The sequence below is a fragment of the Poecile atricapillus genome, chromosome 20, assembly GCF_030490865.1.
Source record: "Poecile atricapillus isolate bPoeAtr1 chromosome 20, bPoeAtr1.hap1, whole genome shotgun sequence".
Classification (NCBI taxonomy): Eukaryota; Metazoa; Chordata; class Aves; order Passeriformes; family Paridae; genus Poecile; species Poecile atricapillus.
In genome coordinates, this window is record NC_081268.1 from 3,095,838 (window position 1) to 3,120,590 (window position 24,753).

At 43.3% G+C, this 24,753-nt stretch overlaps 2 protein-coding genes across 4 annotated transcripts; both read right to left on the bottom strand.

Moving 5' to 3' along the window:
* Positions 1 to 1,120: 1,120 nt before the first annotated feature.
* Positions 1,121 to 6,640, bottom strand: LOC131586792 (centrosome-associated protein 350-like). 3 transcript variants are annotated; one of them, XM_058854011.1, is made up of 6 exons: positions 4,757 to 6,640; positions 4,307 to 4,477; positions 3,340 to 3,681; positions 2,857 to 3,000; positions 2,296 to 2,421; positions 1,121 to 2,012 (listed from the first exon to the last, which is right to left on the bottom strand). In XM_058854011.1, exons 1-6 carry the CDS (start codon positions 6,287 to 6,289, stop codon positions 1,827 to 1,829), a joined length of 2,502 nt encoding a protein of 833 aa, XP_058709994.1. In that variant the 5' UTR covers positions 6,290 to 6,640; the 3' UTR covers positions 1,121 to 1,826. The 3 variants fall into 3 exon arrangements, with proteins under 3 accessions (XP_058709994.1, XP_058709992.1, XP_058709993.1); XM_058854009.1 differs by having other exon boundaries at positions 1,122 to 2,012; positions 4,307 to 6,640; XM_058854010.1 differs by lacking the exon at positions 2,296 to 2,421 and having other exon boundaries at positions 1,127 to 2,012; positions 4,307 to 6,640.
* Positions 6,641 to 7,003: 363 nt separating this feature from the next.
* On the bottom strand, positions 7,004 to 19,695 carry CCDC187 (coiled-coil domain containing 187). The gene is made up of 13 exons (XM_058853990.1): positions 19,587 to 19,695; positions 19,255 to 19,430; positions 13,693 to 13,790; positions 13,223 to 13,333; positions 12,838 to 12,941; positions 12,235 to 12,338; positions 11,598 to 11,722; positions 11,288 to 11,475; positions 10,060 to 10,147; positions 9,070 to 9,284; positions 7,734 to 7,917; positions 7,431 to 7,548; positions 7,004 to 7,026 (listed from the first exon to the last, which is right to left on the bottom strand). The coding sequence occupies exons 2-13, from the start codon at positions 19,352 to 19,354 to the stop codon at positions 7,004 to 7,006; spliced, it is 1,458 nt and encodes a 485-aa protein (XP_058709973.1). The 5' UTR covers positions 19,355 to 19,430; positions 19,587 to 19,695.
* Between the last annotated feature and the right edge of the window lie 5,058 nt (positions 19,696 to 24,753).

Consider the following 24,753-nt stretch of genomic DNA (forward strand, 5'->3'; position numbering starts at 1 on the left):
TGTCTCCATTTTTCCTGGGTACAGCAAGCAATAAAATAGATGGTTACAATAGCAAAGCCCAACAGCTTCCAAGAATTGAAAAATCTTGTAGCAGCTGCTAATTAGGATTTTAAAAATCTGCAGCGCCTAAGATATTTTAAAGCACATTTTATTCAGAAGAATTGTTAAATGTATGAAGATGAAAGAGATGGATTACAGGAGAATTAAATGTAGGGTTTAACTGAGAAATAATCATTTTCTATGAAAGATAATGACTCCTCTTGAGGCTAGTATCAAGATTTATTGACCCAGGAGGTTAATATTGATCAAACCCAAGGCAAACAAAATATTAGACCTTGAAGGAGAGTAATCTTGATATTGAAGCCTTGCCACTGAGTGAGCAGGTCAATATATCTGGGTGCCAGAATCTCGGGCTTTGAACACAGAATGGTGGGGGATATTAAACATGTCTGACATGTTCTGTGTACACACTTTTTATTCTCTACTTTATAGCTGTGTCCTTCCCTGCAGAGCACCGTGTGAGGGTTCAGGCTTCACTCACAACCCTCATCACAAATCTGATGGGTCACTGCCTCAGGTGTAGCATAAGGCTAAATTCAGGTCATTCAGCTATTTATTCATATCTAAGTGATATCTTTAATAGATTTCGTTCCAAACACAAGGATTCTGCTGCTGCAAAACCAGAGTGAGAAAAAGCTGAAAAACCAGAGTGCTGCAATTTATAGATTTGTTAGTGCATCCAACACCCTCAGTCCAGGAGGAAAAAAAATTGAGTTAAATTCTGCTAGAAACTGACAACAAGAAAACAAGTAACTTATGTGGATTAACTAATCAATGAGGATAAAGTCAGAGACAAGGAAATGTACCACTAGAGACATGAAAATAGTTTATAGCATAAGCTCACCAGTTAAGGCACTGGGGGCAGAAGTTGCCTTTTTATTTCTGTTCATATGGCAACAAGCAGGAGGGTTTAATGTGCCCAGCAAAACAAAACAAAAGTGCAGCCATTCACTGCTGAAAAAAGCAGTGTGTACAAGATAATCTGTAATTCTAATTGATTTCAGTGAAATAAACACAATAAGCCATGTGCATCGTATTTTATTCAGAAAACAAGTACAAAAACAATTAAGCCAACGGTATTTAAAAATACAAACATAAAATGGCTTTTTATTCTCCCAAACTAGATTTTAAGTATTGTATTTTTAAATCTTAAGTTTAGATATAATTTCTTTATTGATCCTGATTTTAATTTTATTTGAAAGACACTCTGAATGAATAGGATTGTAAAGAGATCAGATTTTTTCCAATCAATTGTTCAATAATGAATAGTTTCTGAATTCCAGTAAAAAATATTTGCACAGTATTTATTTTAAAAAGAACTAGCAAAAATTTGATTTGCTCAATACAAAATAGATGGAACCACAGCAATTAGCACAGGGAACAATTACCATGCTGAGGAAATGCTTCTATTTCCTTGTCAAAAACTTGATTTTTCCAGTTTTGCCAATACAAAAGGAGTATTGATTTCCTCTGTTTTGTCTATTAAAGTACATTCTCAGCACCCCATATTTGGATGTTGTAAAAATTCAATGGGCTCTTGTGAATTGCATGATAAATAATCCAATTACAGACACATATCTAATTGTTTGGAATTGAAAGTGCTGATAGAAAAGCCTCCAATTTAAAGTGCATCACATCAGTATTTACCTCATTTGCATAAGATTATAGACATTTATCCTGAATATGTCTGGTTCCAGGTCCTGCCCTTCCCTGTGCCACGTCTCTGAAGCCATCTCCAGGCTCCTTCTAACCAGTTCCACAGTGTACTAAAAGAAAAAAGGTGGTGCACAGTCACCTTTAAAACAGGCTTTTTTCAGATAAATCTTATTAAGGACTCTGATTGTATCAAGGATCAAGCTGTCAAATATGGTTTCAGTCATCCTCATCTTCACTGTTAATTCATCATCACCATAGGAAGTCCACTGAGATTCTTCTTTGCGGAGCTCCTGGATCTAAAATATAACATGGAAATTAATTTTTACTTCAAAAATAAGAGCTTCACTGAAGTACTGAGACACTGCACCTAATCCAATAACTTTACATCTGCATCATTAATTTATTTAATTTAAACCACTCACAAGAACTGGAAATACTGGATTATTAATTCGGTTTTAAAAAGGCAGTAATTTGAAGTTCTGAAGTTAATTTAAGTAAATGTGATTCTCACAAAAGGATGAGAATCTCTAGTTTAAATTTAGAGGAAATAAACAAATCCCCATTGGAAATTCTGCTTACCAGAATAAGGTCCACTCTGTCTCTCTTACAGTTTCCATATTTGGTCATATTTAGGACTTTTCTTTTCATTTCTAAGTCATTCTTTTCCAGGTTCATTATTTTAATAATTTCACCCTGAACAAATGTCTACAAAATAAAGAAGGCTGAAAAGAACTCTCCGCAGAAGAATTCTGGTGCTGTGAAGGTTCCAGATGAGCAACAGGTACCAGTGGGAAGATCCAGCCTTAAGTCCAGAAACATCCCAAAGTTTAGGGCAGTGACCTAGAGGTAGCTGATCCATACTGACCAACCAACACATTTTAATCATAATATTACTTTAGAGGTTACACACAAAGTAGTCTTAATTAGGAGAGTTTAAAGGCCCATTTCCATTCTTAACTCCATGCATCTGGGATGTTTCAACTAAACAGCTCAGTCTGTATTTATTCAGACATTTCAGAGTAATGCTGTTTCTTCTCCCATCACCTCAGTTACACTGCCATAATACTCACTAATTTCGTATTTCTTTTTGCCATTGCAATCTCTGCTCTTTTCCTTGTACTTTACATTGCCAGAACATACCTTGACATCACTGACATCCATCCTTCTGCAGAGATGCCTGGAACAGTGAGATCCTACATTTTTTTTCATCCATGGGAACATATTTGGCTTGGCAGTCACTGGATATTCTGCACACAGCAACTCATGACTCAAATCAAATATAACCTGTAACAAACTCAGCAGGACATTGAAGTCAGGAAAACTGAATTCCAGTCCCCACCTCTCCATGGAACTTGACTTTTCCTGAACAGACCCAACCCAGACACTGGGTCACATGTTCAAGGTCTTATGGTGGAACTCTGGCAAAATTCTGGATTCTCTGCAAGAGCATTTATTCTACGGGAATTATTCTGCAGCAAATTGTAAAATACTCCCAGTAGTAACTTTCAGTGTCCCTTTAGTTATATTTAGTGTTAGCAACTGGAATAATTTTAATATTAGCTAATATGATTCAGCCTCCAGAACACTACAAAAGTTAATTAACAGTTAATGCTTTAAGAATACCTGATTATACATCCTCTTGCTTTCTGCTTCCAAATCATTCCTTGGGTGATCATTATATTCCAAGTACTTTGGCACATTGATGTTCCTGAAATTTGAATTTATGTTCTCTGGGGTCCATAATTCTTCCACAGCAAATGCAGACAAATTTTTAACATGAGAACTGTTATGTGGTATCACAAGAGGAACTTCCACAGTTTTCTTCCAAGGAGCTGAGTGCCACTGGTCTAATTTGCACAAGTATTGCTTTTGTGTCTGTCTCACCAGCATGTTTTGGTCAGAATTAGGCTGATCAAAATCTTCAGAGCTTCCAAAAACTCCAGCATCAAGGATTTTTGAAAGTAGCTTCAAGAGAGGAAAAGACAGATGATATATTTAATATTTTCACAGGTATTGAGATTCTTAGCAACTGATCAAGGCCACACTTAAAACCATCTTATTCATGGGCTCAAAGAAAGGCTTACTGATATATTATTTAAAAAACCCCAAACCTATTTGAACTGTATTTGGCAGAATTTAGAATTAGAATTACAGTTCTGGAGTTCCATGAATATTTTTGACATTTAGCAACATTTTTGTCCTTAATGTGGAGCTGATCTCCCTAGCACCACCCTCAAAGCAATTTTCTCACAGCCAGAAGCTGGAAAAGAGTCAGGCAGATGTGCTGACAAGTGTCCAGGTTCACCCTGAAGTTAATAAAAATTGATGTTTGTACAGATTTAACAGTTTTGACAACTGACAAATTCCAATAAAGAAGTCACATTTTCTTTGTTTGGACCATACACGTGCTATCTAATGGATACAGGGTAATTCCTTAAATAAGGAATGGATCACATGAAGTAAGCAATCTGGTTCCTAACATTGATACAATTTTTATGGATGATGAAAAACTGGGCCACACATATTCTTGCCTCTATAAACCCAGCTTCAGGGCCAGCACTTGAAATAAAAACTTTCTCATTATACTCACAGGCAAAGTGGTTGGAGAAGTCTCTGGAGATAAATGAAGTACCTTGTCTTCTTTTGATCTGTGTTTTCTTTTAATCTTCTTATATTCTTTAACTGCATCATCTATAAATTTAGTTACAATTCTGTCTGTTGCTGTGTGACAACCATGAATGCAAAGTGTATCAAAATCACCCTGTAAAACATCAGAAACCTTTGCTGATGGTTCAGATAAGGCAGCAACTAAATTTTCTTTGAGGAGAAATGGTTTCTGATTGTCTTCTTGCCTTAGGCCTTTGCCATAATTCATCATGCCTTTTTCAAAGGCATTTTTATATTTGTGTTGAGCTGTTTCAGAAAATGCAATTAAAATGTCAAACAGAAGTTTTTTACTGAGATCACTTGCAATATCATCAGCAAGTTTAATTCTTTTCTGATCCTCTACCAAGCAACAAATATTTTTGCTTGTGTTTACCTCATCTGTCTTGCTTTTCTTTGGAAGAGCATCTGCAAATACAGTTTGTTTTATTTGTGCCAGTTCTGTTTTTTCATTGTCTGATCCCAAGCACGTTAAGTTCTTTTGACAGAGGAGTTCATTACAGTTACACTGGTTGGAATGGGGAAACTTTTGCCCTTTTCCAGGCAGCAAGGCACTGTGTAGCCCAGACTGGTTTTCTTTTGCTTCTGAACCTCCTGCACTCTTTGTGTCTTCTGCTTTTTCCTCTGCAAACCCCACTATCTGCTCATCATCTTCAGAATACTTGTAGTCTCCTTTGAGGGAGTCTTCATCATCATGGAAGGAGTCAGAGTCCTCATTTTCCATGTAACTGGAACTATTTTTGTTAACCCCCAACAGGTGTGAAATCTCATCAGGTGTGACAAAGACCCCACAATGCTGTGCACAGTCCAAATACTTCACCCCTTCATAAATTCCAGCATTGTCACCTTCAGCTTTGTCCAGTGCAACACCAGCCCAATGGCCACTGCCAAAATGAGTCTGGCTTTCGAACATCAGAGTCCGAGGCTGGCTCTGCTTTACCAACAATTTGTCCCCAGTTTCAAATGATGATAATGGGTCATCACTGTCCTCCTCAGTGCTCAGCTTTTCATACATTTTGTGTTGTTTCATTGGGAATTCAGGACTTTTACTTCCACCAGAAGAATCTATATTTGACACAGGCAGAAACCCCAAATGCTGCAAAGCCATCTCCTGTTCTCCATGCTGGTTTTCTGACAAACAGCTGGAATGAGCTGTAAATGTAGATTGTCCTGAGAGACAAACATCCCGAGTTGAAAAAGCACCACTTGTCTCTGTACTGAGCAGGGGAAGTTCTTCAGGCACAGTGTTATCAGGTAATGGGGGTAATGCATCCATTTCCAGTGATATATCTTCATCCATGCCCTGAGTAGACTCTGAGCCTGTAATTTGTTCCAGTGGAGATGGGAAATCATCTGTGCTGGAGGCAGGATCACCATTTTTCATTGCATCTGCACCTAAAGGGGGAGGAGGAGGAAGATCTTCACTTTGAAATGACAAATCTTTTTTGTTAGAGGATGGCAAGTCAGCACTTCCAGAGGACAATACTTCATCCACAGGACACAGCATTTCAGACAAGGTATCCTCATCCATTGGAGGGCGACCCTTATCACTACTGGAGCTTGCATCAGTGTGTAAAGGGCTGGCAGCTGCATCATTCCCCAGTGCTGGGATCACCTGAGAACAGGGTTTGTTTCTGCTGCAGCTTTGTGAGGCACTTGGGTGTGGCTCATCCACTCCCTCAGAAGGGTTTTCAGACTGGGAGGAATGCACTGACTCTGTTCTGGAGACATTTGCTTCATCTGCTGGGATGAAAGAAGGCAAGTGATCAGTGCAGCCACCATCCAACACATCTCCGGGGTATTTCTGGGAGAGGGATGAAGTCTCAGCTTTGTCATCTTCAGGCAGCTCACGTTCATGGTGTTTGTCACTAGGTGATGTTTCCTTTCCATTGCTTATTGCTATCAGCATCTCTTTTGAGAGATCTGCAAACACATCACTACTGTCACAGACAAACTCTTCTGGGACACTGACATCTGTGTCCTCTCCATGTTTCAGCTCTAATTCCGGGTCTGAAATGGAACTTTTTGAGGTGTCAATCCAAACTGCAGACACTTTCTGAAATTCTGAGTGAGAAGAGTCTGATTTGGCATTTTCACATTTCAAAAAGAAGTTGTTTGACTTGGACGATGATTTGGTGGAAGTTAATCCTTCATAAAATGCTTTTAAATGTAGTTCATCAGAAGCTTCATGAGAAATATGGTCCAAATGCTTCAAACACTGACTGGCATCCACCTGATGGATCTCAGAAGGGACAGCCACTTCCACTTTAACTGGAACATTTAAAAGAATTTTTTTTTAAAATCAGCATTTTAAAGAAACCCCATATTTGTAGAAGAGCTTGCTGATAGATCACTTAGGATACACTAATCTATAATGCTCCTCACTATGATATCTAGGAGTAAATTAGGACTTGGATTTTATGATCCTTGGGAGTCCCTTCCAAATCAGGATATTCTAGGATTCTATGAAATGCAGAAAGATGGTTCATTAGAAGAATGACAGAAATAGGAAATATTGCCACAATATGCAAATATTTATATTACAGAGATTATGCATACCTAGAACTATGTAAATTATATAACTAACTCATATATAAACAGACAGTTTTATTTTTTACCTGTCCTACTGAGAGTAAGAAATATGAACTGAGGATAAAACCTGGAAACAAAAATAACTCCAGCATGTCCTGTCCAAGTCTATCTTCAACTGATCTATGTTCTTTTAAAAAGAACAGCCTTAAATTCTTGAAAAATTGTATCAAAAGAGAGCAAATTGTTAATGACACAATCAGAGTAAGTTATGATTTTGTTCTGGGGAAGCAGTATAATCTTAATAAACCTCTGAGAGATCCCCACCATCTTGCCCAGCAGTGATTTATACATTGGCTATAGTGAGCAAGACACTTTGGTAATACACGAGAAGATTGTCTCTCTTTCTGTTTGGATTAAAATTTGATTGAAATAGTTGAAACAGATTGGACATAATAACATTAAATATGATTGACCTGTTCCTTCAAGAGTATTTTCTGCCTGAACCAGGCATAAGTTACACCAAGTAGGAAGCATCCCCAAGCCTTTCACTGGGTACTTTCTGCCACAAGGATTAATATCTTCATTAACTTTAGGATCAGGGTTAGAAAGAAGTGGCTTTTCCTCCAGCACAGGTTCCTAGAATGTAAATATTTAGGAGACAGAGTTAATATCTTAAGGAAATAGTGCACATAACCAACACACTTATTTTGACTTTATGTTCCTAAGTGCCAAATGAGTCTTGTGCTGGTCCAATTTTAAGGCAAATATAATCTGTGGTACCCCTTCTTTAGCATTAATGGAATTCCAGAGGTGGTCCTTACCAGAAATAGACACTTTTGGCCTTTTCTTGTAAAGAGTGTGGCTCTAGGTTCCATTCCAGCTGAATTTCTAGGTTCCAGAGGTAAGAAAATATTATCCTGAGCATTAATGGACTGCTCCAAAGCTGGGAACTCCTCCACCTGTTTCTGATGTTGTACCAGTGATTCCTTGTTCTCAGTAGAAAATCTGTAATGAGTTAGAGGTAGAATGCTTCGTTCCTGATCAGTATAAAATATGAACATACCCATGCAGGTGGATAAATAGCATAATCACCACTCTGCACTCCTGCACAGGACAGAGATCTATGGACAATCAGCCAGACTTTGGGTGCATGAGTTCCACCAGCCCCTGGCTGCTCCAGACTGACACCAATATTCACTGTTCTCCTACGAGCAGCCTTGTCAGTAATAAGAAGTGAAAGCACAGCCAAGAAACCTTTTAAAGATTTCTCTGACTTGTAATCAATAATACCATGAATTATAGATCAGTTCCATGGAGGGATTTATTTGAAAGCCTTCCCCTGTGGGGGCTTAAGTAAATGCACAAACCTGACTCACCACCCTGCTAAAGCTCTGGGTAATACTGAATGAAAGGGGGTTTTAATTCATATAGATAAATATATGTCTTTAACTGCTTTTTATCTTCCTGAAGCAAACTAGATTTTTGTTCTGAGCAGTGTGGATTCTGTGGGGTTCTAATTCATGCTGCTCATCTCCTCCAGCCCAGCAGGAAGCAGACAGGGATGCAGGGGATACAGTTCCTGAGGAACAGCAGGAATGGGATTTATCAGTCTAACTAAACTCCTGAATTATATCTCACTGTAGGATTTTCTATCACACCTCTGTGCTTCAGTTTAAGCTAAGATTTAGCCCCATGTATTACAAAATCTGTTGTAAGTGGTTATACCCTCAGTGAAGCACAGACCAGCTCTAAGGGGCTGAGTGATCCAGAGGCTCAGAGCCAGAGGGTGACAAAGGAGTGAATTTCACCAATTAAATCAATACCTTTCTACTCATTCCATATGGGTATTGTGAAGACTAATTAATATATAGTTGCAAAGTGGTTTGGGTTTGTAGTTAAAAGCCACCATGAAAACATGAGCTATCATTAACAGTTGTGTGGCATCATTAAAGGTGCCCTGAGGAACTCACCATTTGGGACAGATTGATAAGCAGTGACCTTAATTTATCAACTGCTTGAACACAGAAGTTTTAAAGATTTATCATCTTAAACTTCCTCTCTGGAGTATCTAAAGCTCACACAATTAGCTAGGACATACCTGTCTCCATCTTGGATTTGGTCTTCCCTTCAGCAGTCGATGAGAAAGGTTTTACTTACCCCTCATACTTCTTGCTCTTTTTATGCTTTAGCTGGACACAACTGTCTTTACTCCCTGACTTCATAACCTCCTGCTTCCCAGCAAAACTGTGCAGCTTTTCCTGGAGTTGTGCTGTTGAATGCTGCATCATTAAGAGTTCTGACTGCCGCTTTAATAAAAGCTTCCTTTCTTGATGGGCTGCCCTGTGGATGTTTTGCAAGTGCTGGATTTCTGCCTACACAAAGCAGAGAAAGAAAGGAGCATAATAGAGTGAAGATAACAAAGAGCTATACTTAAAAATATGTATAACAGTTTCTTAACATAGGGCACTTTTAATCCCAAAATACCCTGGAAATTCAATAAGTAGGTTTTTTCCTTTTTTATAAAATAAATTTGCAGCTTTTTTTTCAACAGGGGTTTCACCTGTGAAAACTGATGACAAGTAAAGGGATGTTTTGATGGGCTGTCAAGAGTGATGAGACCTTTAAAAATTAATTGTCTTCAGATCATTCAAAACTACAGGGTGCTTGTGGTTTGCACAAGGAATCCCTTTACTTAAACGAGAGGCTTGCACTACGTAAGGAGCAGGACAAATTTTCTGACTACCAAGTGTAATTATGAACCCTGCATAGTAGAATAACTGAGACTATAAAATTAGCTGTCAGATTAATTTAATATATTTCAACATCACAAGCATAAATCAGTGGAAACCTACATTATATGACCTGTTTGTTATGGCATAAACAGAAAAATCCACAATAACAGTAAGGTAGCAGAAGATAAAAAAAAAAGATGTTTTCTTTTATCCAAGATTTACAGACTGCTGACTTTGGCACAAAACCCACCTTGCTGTGGGTATGTAGGAAACATGCAGAATAATGGATGCAAAGTAATTTCTTTTTTTTTTTAAACCCAAACCCCACTTGATCCAGCAAATCCAAACACCTCCCTGTGCTTCATCCTCCCTGTGGGTATGGGATGAACCCCAGCTCCTCTCACTGCAGCATTACCTGCTCCTCTTTCAGCTCCATCAGGATTTTGTGCTGCTTTGCTGCCATGGCAGAGGCTCCAGTACTATCCTGCAGGTTTTCCAGAACACTGGGGATCACAAGGATGAGAATCAGAGTCAGATCATTAAATGCCTTGAATTTATGGATGGCAGCAAAGCTCCTCTCAAAGCAGCTGTAGGTATGGAAGGCTCTGCAGAAAGTTCTGACACACTCAGAAGACATCTCACCAGCCTGGGGCTATGGTGCCTGGACCTCTCCTGAAACAACGCCTGAGAACTGAGGGGTTCCTCACAGTGTCTCAGCCCAGTCAGCACGGAGGGACACCCCTCGCTGTCCATCCCTGAGGGCTCCTCATCCTGGTCAGTGCTGAGGGACACCCCTCGCTGTCCGGCCCCGAGGGACACCCCTCGCTGTCCGGCCCCGAGGGACACCCCTCGCTGTCCGGCCCCGAGGGACACCCCTCGCTGTCCGGCCCCGAGGGACACCCCTCGCTGTCCGGCCCCGAGGGACACCCCTCGCTGTCCATCCCTGAGGGACACCCCTCGCTGTCCATCCCTGAGGGACACCCCTCGCTGTCCATCCCTGAGGGCTCCTCATCCTGGTCAGTGCCGAGGGACACCCCTCGCTGTCCGGCCCCGAGGGACACCCCTCGCTGTCCATCCCTGAGGGACACCCCTCGCTGTCCGGCCCCGAGGGCTCCTCATCCTGGTCAGCACTGAGGGACACCCCTCCCTGTCCGGCCCCGAGGGACACCCCTCGCTGTCCATCCCCGAGGGACACCCCTCGCTGTCCGGCCCCGACGGACACCCCTCGCTGTCCGGCCCCGACGGACACCCCTCGCTGTCCGGCCCCGACGGACACCCCTCGCTGTCCATCCCTCAGGGACACCCCTCGCTGTCCGGCCCCGAGGGCTCCTCATCCTGGTCAGCACTGAGGGACACCCCTCGCTGTCCGGCCCCGAGGGACACCCCTCCCTGTCCGGCCCCGAGGGACACCCCCTCGCTGTCCGGCCCCGAGGGCTCCTCAGCTCAGTTGGTGCCTCACACCACCACAGAGGAGGCTGCAGTAGAAGCTCAGCTGTACTCTGAAGACACTAAAACCATGCATGCTCCTTTCCTCTCCTCATGCTTTACTTACTGCATGTTTCCTAAGAAGATTTTACATTTATTGTGTTCCCCTGGAAGGAGGGAGCCAGGCCCAGCCGAGCAGTGCCCCCCGTGCCCCTCACCGTCTCTGGTGCTCCAGCCAGGCCAGCTCGGCCCTGGCCCTCTCCCGCAGAGCCTTTCTCCGGAGCCGCAGGAGCATGGCCTGGTGCCGAGCCCGCAGCTCCTCTCCCCTCAGAAACTGCTCCACCACGGCCAGGCTGGAACCATGGAAGGTGCTGGAGCCTCCGAAGTGTGGAATGGCTGTGCTCCACTGGGGACAGAGCAGAGTATCAGCATCATCGGGTGAACAGTTTGATAGAGGGACTAAAACAAAAAATCCAGCCAACCCAGAGAAAGATACACCCCTCAGACTATTTTGAGAGCTGGTGTTACCTGGCTGTCAGAGCTGGCCTGCTCACTGCTCTCTCCAGAGTTGTCCCAGGTGTCTCTGTGGGGCAGATTCACCCAAGGTGACAACAGATTCAAGGTGTGATGACCGTGCAGTGACTGCCCATGATCTGCTGGCAGAGATCCCAAGGCAAAGAGTTAATGTCACCAAAAATAAAATATCTGAAAGGAAAAAAAGAGACCCAAAAAACAACTTCCCCAGTAGAAGTTAACATCTATTCCTGAACTCAAGGCGCCTGTGGCAAATACTTGTCAGCCAAGCCCATGCTCTGCCCTCAGCAGGAGCTGGAGGAGTCATCCTTCAGCTGTTCACTTCCAGGAGCAAGGTGTGGACATCAACCTCCCTTACAAGTGAAATCGTGGTAAACAGGTAAAAATTAAAAAAGGGGCCCATCAGGGTAAATAACTCTCAGCTCCCAACATGATCATCTTAGAAGGGCCAGGAGTACAGAGGAAAATGGCCATGGCTTAAATATACACAGTGAGCATAAACATTTAGGTGAAAATTTTCAAAATTAGTTAGAAAATTGTGTTCCAGGCCAGGTTGAATGGGGCATTTTCCCAGTACCACTATATCCTCTAACTTCATGTTCACCTCCTTGAAGCACTGAGCAACATGAACCTCCTCCTCGAGGTTTTCTTCCTCCCAATATTTTGGAATCCACCAGACTGGGATCTCTTTCTATCTTCAGTGCAGAGTGTGTCAGTGAACTCATCTCTTGATTACTGAAGATAAAAGGAAATATTTTCTTATTGCAGTCAGAGATATTATTTCAATTCCTTGCTTTCACAGCCAAGTCCTCTGTGGAGAGTGAATCTTTTCAAACAAGAATGCTGCTCATTTTTATGTGATACTGAAAGTTTTACCTGTGCAAAGGTGCCTTTCTGGTAATTGCATCCGTAAGACCCTGGAAGCAATTCTCAAGTCTTTATGCCACTTTAAATGAGCATAAAAATTTGCACATACAGTATTCTAATTTACATCAAGGGTATGATAGTAAAGCAAAACGAAGAAAATTAATTTCACACAAGTTTCAGAGGGGTTTCTACCTTTTTAGAAGTGCAAGATCTCCCACAACATTGGAAAGGTGTTAATACAGTAGTTTGGGCATAAGTCAGGGTAAAAAAACAACTATATAGTAATTACTTTAGTGCCCCAAAATATTAATATAGTCAAACACAGGCCAAATCCTTGGAGTGCCTCACTGTATCCTGCCTCCTGTACCTGCCAGCAGCAAGGTCATCTTCCAGCCAGTGTCCTCTCTGTGCCTGCTCTGCGTGGTACGGTCTGGTCACAGAAGGATCACTGCCTTTGGAATTCCTGCTGTCCTGCACACACAGAAATTGTCACACACCTCAATGATCTATTTGAAAAGCAAAATATTTAAACCTTTTTTTCCTCATCTTCTTTGGAAAGCCCCCAGTTGTAGATAATGCTTTTCCTATGCCAACAATTCCTAAAGAGGTGATTAATTAATGGGCTGGGAGAAAACTCTGTGTATATGAGGGTAAGGTGGTAGAGCAGCTCATAAATTGCTGCGTGTTTAGAACTGCTCTTATGAGAGTTGGGGCCTAGAGGTGTTAACCCAAGATCCTAAATCATAACTTACCTCTGAATCGAGCTGTAGCAGGTCCCTCAAAAACCTGTGGCTTTTCTCAACCTCTTGCTTTGCTTTCTCCCTCAGCACCATAAGCTGATGCTGCTGCTGTTTCTGCTGGAGCTGCGTTAGGAAATGACACATCATAAATGGTATCTTTAACCAGGTGACACAACACCTGAGAGCTGGGGGCAAAGGGCAGGACAGGAGCTGCACAGGCAGCTCCTGCCACATCCTCCTGCCTTGGCTGCAGCACAGCAACATCTTCCCACCCACCAGAGCTATCCTAAGATCTCCAAACAGCAACTGAGCTCTGGCACTTCACTTTTATAGTCCATGAGGGTTTATAAACCTGACTCAGATCAGCTGATGCCAACAGATTACAGCCTAAGCACACCTGAATCTGGGAATAGGGAGCATCTTTCCTCCTGGGACAGTGGAACTGGATTTCCCTTTTCTCGTTACACAGGTTTCCCACTGACCTTCATTTTGTGAGCCAGCAGTAGGGAGGTTTGCCTCAAAATGTCCAGCTGGCTCCTGTGTTTGTCTTCCAGCTCTGTGCCACCAGAATATCCCTCACCTGCAGAAGTTTAGGGGATCATCACAAGGGGAATATGTACATTGTTCCAACTGCATTTTCCTTTGGAATCCACCCTGGGCCTATTTTTGGAAGCCTCCCAAATCTGACGTCTGCCTTTGTTCCTGAAATAACTTCTCTGCATACATTTACTTCTTCTACCATAACTGTAGAAAGAAAATGTCAGTACCTATAACCTGTCAAAAAATGTGTGAGCCTAAAGTCCTGCAAGTATTGGGAACTGGCAGAACTTGAGGGTCTATGCCAGAAGAGAGGAATGAGGAACAATTCCTGTTCTAAGCTTGAATTTCAGAGTGTGGCATATTGTCACTCTTGTTCCCACTGCTCCTTTGTTGCACCAACAGGATCAGAGCCACTGGATACCAAAGAAAAACTTCCCAACCTCGTGACCAGGTTTCCCAAGTGACAAAAAGTGACTTCTTTGGGAACTCGAGCAGTATCCTGCAAGTCCCCTCCATCAGTATTGGGATACAGGCTGGTTCCTCTCTCTTTTATCACTGGGGGACACAAACCTCTGGGAAAAAGCTTTCATTTTGAAGTGGGGAATATTTCCCTCTTGGTCCAGGTGCACCTTTTTCACTTCTACTTCCTTATTGCACCTCCCCTGCCTGTGTGTGACAGTGCAGCTGATATTATGTTTACCAGAGAAATGTTCTTGGATACTTGAGCTTCTCAGATGAATTTCTCAGCTTAGGCAAACAGGTTGTGTGTTTATTCTGTGCTGTGCCACTGTCACAGCAACCAGAGTAATAAAAGAATTGAAGTGTGGGTCATAAATAGAAATAGGTTTGACTTGGAAACTTGAGATAAAATCTCTGTCTCTATCCAGGTCACCTGAATCCAAATTACCCCATGGTGCAGGATAAGCCCATGACATGCGGAGTTTGTTTTTCCTTTACAGACTGAAGGGCCTGTAACACAGAAGGAGCAGAGATGTGGGCTTGTTTGCCTGCTAGGATGAGTTTTGTGTTTATGTGGGTGTGAGTGAAATAAAATATTAAATCTTTGAGCCTGGTGCAGATTTTCTATCAGAATGCTGCTCTGTTTTTATTAACAGCTTGATTGCAGATTTCACTTTCCTCCTACAGTGGTACTATACCAGGTTTCTCTTAACCCCTCCTTTTCAGAGTCAACAGACTGGATGGAAACCTCATCCTTTATTTTGCTAATGGGCCTTTCCTGGGTTTGGAGAGTGGTTTGAAAAGGCAAAATCATACTAAATTATCTAGACATGCCAAATTAAGATTACATCTTTTTAGAAAGAATTTTCATTTTAGCCAGCCTTTCTAATTTTGGGGACTGAGTCAGACTCTTTAATGCTGATAGTTAACTAGAGATGATTTTGTGCAATGACCTATTTAGGAAAATGGAGTGGATGAAAAAGCTGGGTTTTGCACAGAGAAGTTTTAATAGTGGTTTTAAGCAATGCAATAGAAAAAAGACAAGTGAACAATTCTTCAGTGGGTCCACAGACAGCACTTTCAAAAGCTCCTTCAATACTAACAAAAAAGGTCATTCTATTTTAAAAAGTTACAAGTTATATTTATTGATGCTAAGTTGTCTGAGTAGCTTTTAATATCTGGGCCAGTCAAAAATATGATCATCTATTAGGATATAATTTTAAACCTGACAAATAGTTTCAATTTGTGCCTCAAACTGAACAATGCTCTTGTTCTGACCAAAGCCCAACCAGTGGTATTGACCTCAAAGTGATTAAAAAGTTTGCTCTGATCTCTTTTCCCTCCTTTTGAATGTAATTTTCCTAATTGTGCCTATTTCCAGATGCATTTCTTGTGCTGCAACATCCTGCATTAAAGAAAATACCATCTGGCTAAACTTCACGTCCTTTTAGGTGATGATGAATGGCATTTACTGCCTACCCAGATAGCTTCAATGTGCATACACTCAGCCTTGTGAAAAAAATGCTATTTATTAAATCACTTTCCGCTGCACCTGCAGAATCTCAGCAAAGCCCTGTAGAATCTCCCTGACATATAATTAAAAAAGCCAGGCTAAAAGTCTCATTTTTCTAATCACTTGAAGCAAGGCAGAAGCATTTACTGCTGCTTTACTCAAGGACAGCTTTTTCTCTTTCTGCCCATGTCAGCAATCAGACCAACCCAGTTATTATAAAAATACATACTTGCAACTTTAGCTGTAAGCACGACTTTGTCTGCATTATTGCCTGGAGGCGTAGGAATATGGGCTGTAAAGTGTCCTGAAATGCTGCTGTGGAGTGGAGCAGCAGATCCAGAAGGAATTTCCCCATTTGTGCACTCCTTCCCCTCTCCAGAATCACCGTGTTAGCTCAATTGCCTTATTATTTCAGGATGCTCTCCAGCTAGGGTGAAATACCACCAAGATTCCAGCACTCTCTGTGCAGGAAGGGAGCTGCAGTGATGACAGGCAAAAGGGGAGGAAGAAAAGAGGTTTGGTAACCCCTGATCACAGCTGAGAAACGCAGCACAGGCTGTTTGGTCCATGAGCTGTGAGCTACGAGCAATCCCCACGCAAGAGACTCTAAATGTGAAGGCTCTGCCTGTTCCCTCAGGAAATCCATGGGCTGAGCTGTGCTCTGGAGTATCTTGGAGAATCCCACTTGTCACTGAAGAGTGGCTGCTTACCAAACAAGGGGATTAATGTGGCCTGTGCTGCTCCTGTGCTCTGCATATTTTGTGTTTATATCTAAATCCTCTGGTGTGGAGGGCTGGCCTGAGTTCAGCTCCCAGCCAGATGTTGCAGCACATGGCAGTGCCTCACCCTGCTGCTGCCCCTTCTCACACGGAGCTGCAGGAAAGCTCTTGGCTCAGGATAGCAACAGAGCTGGGCCTGAACCTGGACCTAACCAGAATCCTGAATTTCCATGGAATGATCCTTTTGCTCCTCATCAATTATTCTAAACTCTCTCAGTCAATGACAACGTCATTGCAGACAACTCCAGACGTGCTGAAGGCAGAGCTGGAGCTCCCTGGAGCTGTGGGAAATACAGAACACAGCTTAGGATTTGGGAGGGAACACGAAGAGCTGCCTTAGCTCAATACTCTCCATCAGAGCACAATTAGCTGAAGCCATGCTGATACATTTCTGTGCTTATTCCACTAATTTAATAATTTCTCCCTCTTCTAGAAGCAAGAAGGCAGCTCCCTCTAGTGATACAAGAAAATATATCAACCAGCAGTTTAGGGAAATATGATACATGTAAATAAATACATTTTTCTTGTAGTTCAGGTTAAAATTCTGCATTTCAAGAACAATGGAAAACATTCAATTTGCTTTCCTAATGCAAATTATTTTAAAGCAGTAGCCATGATAAAGATTCAACATTTAGAAAATACATTTTAAACAATTTGTTTCAGCTTAAATATTGTTCTCTCTCAAACACAAAAAAAAAAAGCAAACCCAAGAAATAAAAAGTCTGATCTGATGAAATGAGATTTCTGGCTCATTCAATCCAGTCTGGCTCAAAGGCCATTCCCTAGACGGTAGGAAGGGGCACAGGCAAAATGTTGGGGTTTTAAAAAATCATATAATTCTCTTATTTAATAGAAATACAGAAATTTGGGCTGTATTCAGAGGACATGTTGGAGTAGCAAGGAAAATATAGCTCATCTCCTCAGCTCCCTGTGGGAGAGCCCTGGTGGTTTGGCAGGAATGACAGAATGATTTTACATAGTGGTGTAATATGCAGAGCCCTTCCTTATGAGCTCATTGGTTATACCAAGTTTTGTGCCTAAACTGATGAGAAATTCGTATAAATGCAATGTGAAATACTTCCCAACGTTACCTGTGGAGACAATTTTTGTTTACCACAGCATGAACTTCCAGGATTTGCAATTCTGTGTTTTATACTGGCTGTGTTTAAAAAGAAAATTCAACAATTCAGGACAAGTTCACTGTCTTACCCCAAGTAATAAACAAATATTTTGTGTATATCTTCTTCTCTCTGCTTTAAGATATTTGAAATGAAATTTGTTATTTTGCCAAGTGTGTTTACTACAGAAAATCTTTCTTTGGTACAGCAGTGGGTTGACATGTGTCCCTCTGAAAGGTAAATATGTGTATTTGGCAGCAGTTGTAGAATTACACCTCATTATGTTGCGTGTGCACGGTGACTTCTGTGTCCTGTGAAAGGACAGAGCCAACTGCTGGGTGATGCCTCTGAGCAGACAATGCAGCCTCGAGTCTGAACCCCTGTCCCTGCTCTGGGTGGTGACACAGCCACTTGTGACCCATATTTCAAAGCCACACTGTGTTGAGCAAGGCAGCTCTGTGCCTCCTGTGGCCATGGTGGGAGTGCTGCTTCCCAGTCCAGCCTTGGGCTGGCAGCTCCTGCAAATGCTCAGGGAAGGGGAAGAAGGTTTCTCCTGGCAGAGACACGAGGCAGCAGCTCCTATTGTTCCTGTGGTGAATAGTGGATGGCTGGGCCTTGCAGAATTGGGGCCCTCAGTTATTAATAGTAAACAAATAGGTTGTCTTTCGCTTAGGGTAAAACATTTCAGACAACGGCCTTGCTGCCCAATGTCTAAGATGCCCTCCTGGTCCCTGGGGGGGAGGGAGAAGCACAGTAAACAATGCTGGCTTCTCCACCACCCCAAAATCCAATATTATGTATAAAATGTTGTGAGGAAAACAATGAAGAATCCTTAATAAGAGCAAAGGCTTTTTGTAAGTACCCTCTTTGAGGAAAGGTTATCTGATCTTGTTCTTTTGTCTAGGAAAAGCCCTTAAAACAATGCACCATCTGCTCCTGTTTGGTGGGAGCAGGCAGAGATCTCTTCAGACAGAGCGCTCTGCACGCTACTGGTTGGCTTTTAACCCTTTCGGCCACGAACTTTCCCTTGTTTCTGTGCAAACCTTTGCTCCGGGCAGAAGTGGCCATGCCCTGCACCCCTGGCCAGCCCCGAGCACCCTGCAGCACATCCCTCCATTCCCCCTGCACCCTGCCCATGTCCTGTGCCTTGATGTCCCTTGCTGTCCAAGCAGGACAATATCCCACTCTGCTCGGATGGGTTTATTATGAAGAGTTAATTGTAAGGCTCCCAGAGACCTCCAGATGAAGCTGCGAGGTGCTGGAAATGTCTCTGAGCTAAATGGGGTTTGTTCCACCTGTAGCTGTCACTGTGAGCTGAATTGACACGTGTGACAGCACAGCATGGAAAAGGCAAAGAGGTTATATTGTGTTTTATGCAATTTTAATAATAATAATTCCATATAATCTCTTAGATTGTGCATATATGTTGAGAGGACAATTTTTCATGCACCCTTTCTCACCTTTGAAATCTGGAAGAGAACCATCTATTTGAAACTTCCCCCAAACCCAGAAGATTTTTCAGCCCTAGCCAGAACCATCATCAAGAATTCTGTTGCAATAAGGAACTATTCATTCCACAGCACATGGAATACTTTGGAAGGGCACCCAGCAACCCTCTGGGAGATGCCACCTTACCCAAGTCCTGCTCAAAGCTGTCAACGCTCAGAGTGGCAGAGGGCTGGAAGCTCAGGCTGGCCCAGATCCTCAGGCTCTCTCCAGGTGATGGGTTGGCCATTTCCTCTTGGTTCTGAATTTTCAAAACAGTCTCACATCCACACTGATCCCTCCGTGCTGTGAATTCTCCCTGTGAGCTGTGTCAAGGTGACAATAACAATTACCAAGTTTCTGAGATGTGTATAAAGCAATATTTTGAACATAAAATAAAATAAAAAAAAAAGGTAATTTCATTTAAACAGAACTATTCAATTTTGTCAAACAGAAACAAAAGGCTCCCTGAGATGTCATACCTGGCAACAAACAAAATCTCCTGTCTTGTACCTTGATGTTGTCAGGAAAGCTAACAACACTCATTTTTACCTACTCTAATTACTGCTCTGAAAGAGCTGGGTATTTTTCAACCTGGTGGCAAACACAAACAACAACCTTGCAGTGTGGAAGCTTAATGTACAATCTGTGCCATTGTCGGGACTTGGTTGCACAATCCAGCTCTGAACCTTGGCAAAGAAATCTGTTTAGAAACACCAAGTCCTGAACTCTGTTCCAGTGTTTCTGGGACTTGTGCTGAGCATGGCTCTGGCCCAACTAAGATCTGGGAGTGATGCATATACTTTAATATTTCAAAACAATGTCATCACCAAGTCCTGCAGATGAAGACCTCAGCTAACTGATTTTATTTTGTTTTGGTCTGTAACTATCTGAGCTTAACTAAAAAGATTAAGAAAGAAGGTGTGAAATTGAGCATTTATTGATCAAGCCTCAGCTGAACCACACACAGGGACACTGAGACACTGAAATGGTGACAGATGTTTTCTTTTTTATACAGAAAAATGAATGTGGAAATTTTTTTTATCAGCAATCAGCTTAGGGAAATCTTATTTCATTTTTCTCGTTAATAAGCTTTTCTTTGTTTTTCATGACCCAGAAACTGCTAAAACGATTAGTACAGCTTCCACTAACGCGTCTTGGATGTAGTCTTCAGAAAGTGGGAGCAAAGGTGGATGAGAGAGAAAGAATAGAGGAAACAGGGATTTCTTACAGTTCTAATATTCATTGGTTAAATGTGCTCAGTTTTGTCTCTGCAGTTGTGTTGGGATGGTTTTTTAGGCACTGTTTTCTTTGGCTCTTGGGAAGTGCCTACTCTGTTTGGTGAGACCGATGCCAAGGTTTACATCCTGGGAAGGGCATCAGTGGAAATCAATGCAGATTCTACAGAAAATACTGGGTTTCCACAGGAGTGGTCAGCAGTGCCTGTCCTCCAGACACAGCCAGCTCTGCATAAACCACCACAACTCCCAGATGAGGCTCTTTGGGTTTGAACTAACAAGAAAGCATTGCTGAGTGCACAGGAGGAGGCAGAGCTGTGATCCAACAGGGGACTCTCCAGCCACCACCCTCTGTCCCTGCCCCTGAAGCCACCCAGAGCACTTTCAAATCTGAATCTACAGCAAAAAATGAGATTATTTTTTTGACTCTCAAGAACACAGCCACTTATAGAGGCAACTGAAACAAAAAAAAAAGATGGAATTGCCCACACATTTTCAGGCTGTTTGGAGAATTCCCATCAGTGAGTCATTTGCATCAGCAACAAATCTCCGCCAGCCGCCCCTGCGGACGGGGGAGCAGCCGGGCATGAAATGGGAACATTTCTTATGGAAACAGGCACCTGCAGGATTTTGTGCATGAACACGAGCTGCTGTTTTCAGAGCTATAATTAAACATGTAAACAGCAAACTGTGCTGTTGAAACTGGCTGTGGAGAAGGTCATGCTCAAGAGCGCTGGGTCTGAAGTGCTGGATGTTTTGTATTTGTGAATGAGGCCAGCACACAGTCAGTTTTAACAGGTGGCTTTGCTCAGATCAGCTATTGGAGAGAGAGAACTTGGTCTGTTGTAGCCAAATGTGGACTCCTAACTCCTTAGCAGTGGAAGTCAAAGCACAGACCCAACTCAGGTGCTTTTACCATCCCATTTTCTAACCCAGCTCTAGTAACATCAGTGAGAGCTCTATAGAAACAGGTTTACAAGGCAAAGAACACAGCACTGACCCCTCTGGTTAGCACAGCCTGTGAAGTTTTGTGTGCAAGAGACAGGTTCCCTTCACTGCCTGCTGCCACTCCCCACAGAGAGTTCATGCACTCAAAGTGCAAATGCTCCTGGAGCAGGAGAAACTCTAATTTCCACAGTTACCTCCTTAGAGCACACTGGTGCTCCTTTATCTGGTGGCTTTCTGTCTGATTTGATCTGCAATGAATCAGTTGATACCAAATCAACTTCAGGAATAATTTGATCACAGGTGCCTCACTCTGTGTACCAAAGGACTCATCCACTTTTGCTTCCTGTGAGTGTGCAGCATTCAGGAGAGGTGCAAACCAGACTCTAGATTATATACAAATAAAAGCTGAGGACAAAAGACAAGCTTTTATTCTGAGCCTTTGTATTAATTATGTATTTTCCAGTAGCTAAGGAAGGGTTAGGCATGGGGTGGTCTTTCCTTTATATTGTCCCCTCACTGTCACTGCTGCTGCATCACAGGGAGCCCTCAGCCCACCAGGAGATGAGCCTGGAGTCATTCACAATACAGCCACACTTTCCACTTCTAATCTCTAAATACAGCGATATTTTATCTGCAAGTAGCTCTCCTCATCTTTTGAAGCAGCACTTGCAAGAGGGCTGTGATTTATTGTTTGAGAGGTTTTATTGGTGTTTTTTTCAGTGATGCTCTGAGGACTTTTTGACTCTGGCTGCTTTGCTTTCTCAGTAATTGCATTGTTCAGCAGATCAGTGCAATCTGTCTTATTTCTCCTTGGTTTGATGCTTGTCCCTTACAGCTGTTCCTGTTGGGCCCAGAGGGTCCTGCACCTTCCACCATTTCTGTGAATTTGGGTGGTGTCAGGACAAGAGTGATGGAGCCCACAGCTGCTGGGCTGTGCTCCCCAAGGTGCAGTGCAGACACAGCTCTGACTCTCTCCACTGCACACTCTGAGTGTCTGCTGCTCATGTTTTATACATTTGCCATCTTCTGTGACAGAACATCTCCATAATCCTTGTAAACTGATCTCTCGGAGCAGAAATCAGCCCAACCTTTGGGAGTGTGGTGGTTGTGCACAAAGAACAGGGCTTTAACTCTTGTTAATTACAGTAATTACTCCTCATAACTTTGGTAAGCTCATCTGTCTGGACTTATCTCTCCAATTTTCATTTTCCTCCTCTTTACTTTGCACTGCAAAGCTGTAAACAATTTTCTTGAAAAGAACACTGGGCCTAATATCCCAACTTCAATTAAAAAGAGAAAAACCATTCTTTTTCCCACTAGAGATGTTTAGCTGCAGAGAGTTTGCCCCAGCCAGCTCATTCCCAGGCACCAGTGGAGTGCCCATGGAGCAGATCCAGGCCATTCCTGGATGGCACCAGCTCCTGGTCCTTGTCTGTGAATGGGACACTGGGGATGCAGTGGCCAGTTTGCTGCACATATGTCCTTTCTTTGCTAATATGTCCAGGTCATAGTTGATCTTCCAGGGCTCAGGGGATTTATTCTCTTCTCTGCAGAGCTGTGTGGCCTCTGTGGGAACTCTGGCTTTGTCCTTTCCTGTGGCTGGGCAGGGACACGCTGTGACCTGCAGATAATGATTGTCCCTTCGCGGTCCCCCCATCACCAGAGAGGACCCAATGGCGCAGTTTGCTCTCTAACACAGGCCAAATTCAAAGGGTTTTCTCTCAACTGCTGTCTACATTAAATATTTAATTAATGTAGGCTGACAACCACCTACATTAATGAAATCCTTTTTTCTACACTTCCTGCTCCCAAACCGATTTTCCACAATAATCACACATGTGCTATGCAGGGAAAGGTGCTGTGTGTGAGCACGCACACAGCCTACGGAACTGCACTGTTCAGGTGGGAATATTTCACCCGCTTTTGTAGCAAAGCGAGTGAAAACAATCGCTAGAAATGAATTTTTTAATTAATCCCGCTCGGAGGAGGCCGGGGCAGCTTCACCCAGGGGCTCCCTCCGTCCCGCTCCGCGCCCGCGGCGCCCTCCGGTGGCGAGAGAGCGTCATTGCAGCACGGCCGGGAGCCCGCCGGGCCCGGGATCCACCGGAGCCGGGATCCACCGGAGCCGGGATCCACCTGTAATAAATTATGTGTAAGTAAAAATTCGAAAAGATATATAAATAAGATGTATATGTTAAAATAATAAAAACCAAAGATGTGTATGTAAAAAGAAAGAAATCCTCCTCCCAAACCTGGCTGGGAGCTCTTCTCCGAAAGAAAAAGATTGTAGCCAACACCCAGATAAGAGACATTAACTCGGAAAATAGGCAGGATGGGAGCCATCAAAGACAACAAAAGGACTAGCTCGGGGGAGGAACCCAACTCCGGACCTGACCAACGTCTCTGCAGACATCAGTTGTGAAACAATCAAAGTCGACAAAGACAAGCCTCAGAAAAAGTATCCTCTGCGAGTCCTGAATCCCCCACCTGTCAGACTAGTGTTGGAGATACAATCACTGGAAACAAAGGGGGAGACTCCGCCAAGATTTCCATCGGCACCAACCCGGATTCCACCACCCTGTCATGAAAAACTTAACTTTGCAATACACAGAGTCTCCTTTGCATGAGAGGAGATTCTGGCCGGACACAAAATAATGTCATCATTCTAGGTCAGGAAATCCATTCACTAGACAATCAAGGACACTTGGTGAATGGAACTTGCCTGGAATTTTGGCCTGAGGACTTAAAAATCCTATAAAACCCCAATCCTGAGGATGCTCAGACGTGGATTTGGGAAACCTATACCTCCGGTGTAGACCCCTGTCCACCCAGCGCTGCGCTGTTCTTTTTATTGTGAGTTTTTATCGCTGTTTCTACTTATTATTATTTATTAATAAATTTTTCTTTGATTTTATCCCAAAATTGCCTTTGCATTTATAACACACCGGAGCCGGGATCAACTGACCGGAACCGGGATCCACCCACCGGAGCCGGGATCAACTGACCGGAACCGGGATCCACCCACCGGAGCCTGGATCCACCGGGCCCGGGATCCACCGGAGCCGGGATCCACCGGAGCCGGGATCCACCGGCCGGAGTCGGGATCCACCGGAGCCGGGATCCACCCACCGGAGCCGGGATCAACTGACCGGAACCGGGATCCACCCACCGGAGCCTGGATCCACCGGGCCCAGGATCCACCGGAGCCGGGATCAACTGACCGGAACCGGGATCCACCCACCGGAGCCTGGATCCACCGGGCCCGGGATCCACCGGAGCCGGGATCCACCCACCAGAGTCGGGATCCACCGACTGGAGCCGGGATCCACCCACCGGAGCCGGGATCCACCGGAGCCGGGATCCACCAACCAGAGCTGGGACCCAACTGGAGCTGGGATCCACCGGACCCAGGACCCCCTGACCGGAGCCAAGATCCACTGACCGGACCCAGGATCCCCTGACT

Coding starts and splice junctions, on each gene's coding strand:
- CCDC187 (XM_058853990.1), bottom strand. CDS start 19,354: ATGGCCAACCCATCACCTGGAGAGAGCCTGAGGATCTGGGCCAGCCTG. Junction 7,918..9,069: donor AAGAGCAAGAAGTATGAGGG/GTAAGTAAAACC, acceptor AACTCATTACAG/ATTTTCTACTGAGAACAAGG. Junction 7,549..7,733: donor GCCAAAAGTGTCTATTTCTG/GTAAGGACCACC, acceptor TTTACATTCTAG/GAACCTGTGCTGGAGGAAAA.
- LOC131586792 (XM_058854009.1), bottom strand. CDS start 6,289: ATGCTGATAGCAATAAGCAATGGAAAGGAAACATCACCTAGTGACAAA. Junction 3,001..3,339: donor GCAAGAGGATGTATAATCAG/GTATTCTTAAAG, acceptor AGTTTGTTACAG/GTTATATTTGATTTGAGTCA. Junction 2,013..2,295: donor ACAGAGTGGACCTTATTCTG/GTAAGCAGAATT, acceptor GTTATATTTTAG/ATCCAGGAGCTCCGCAAAGA.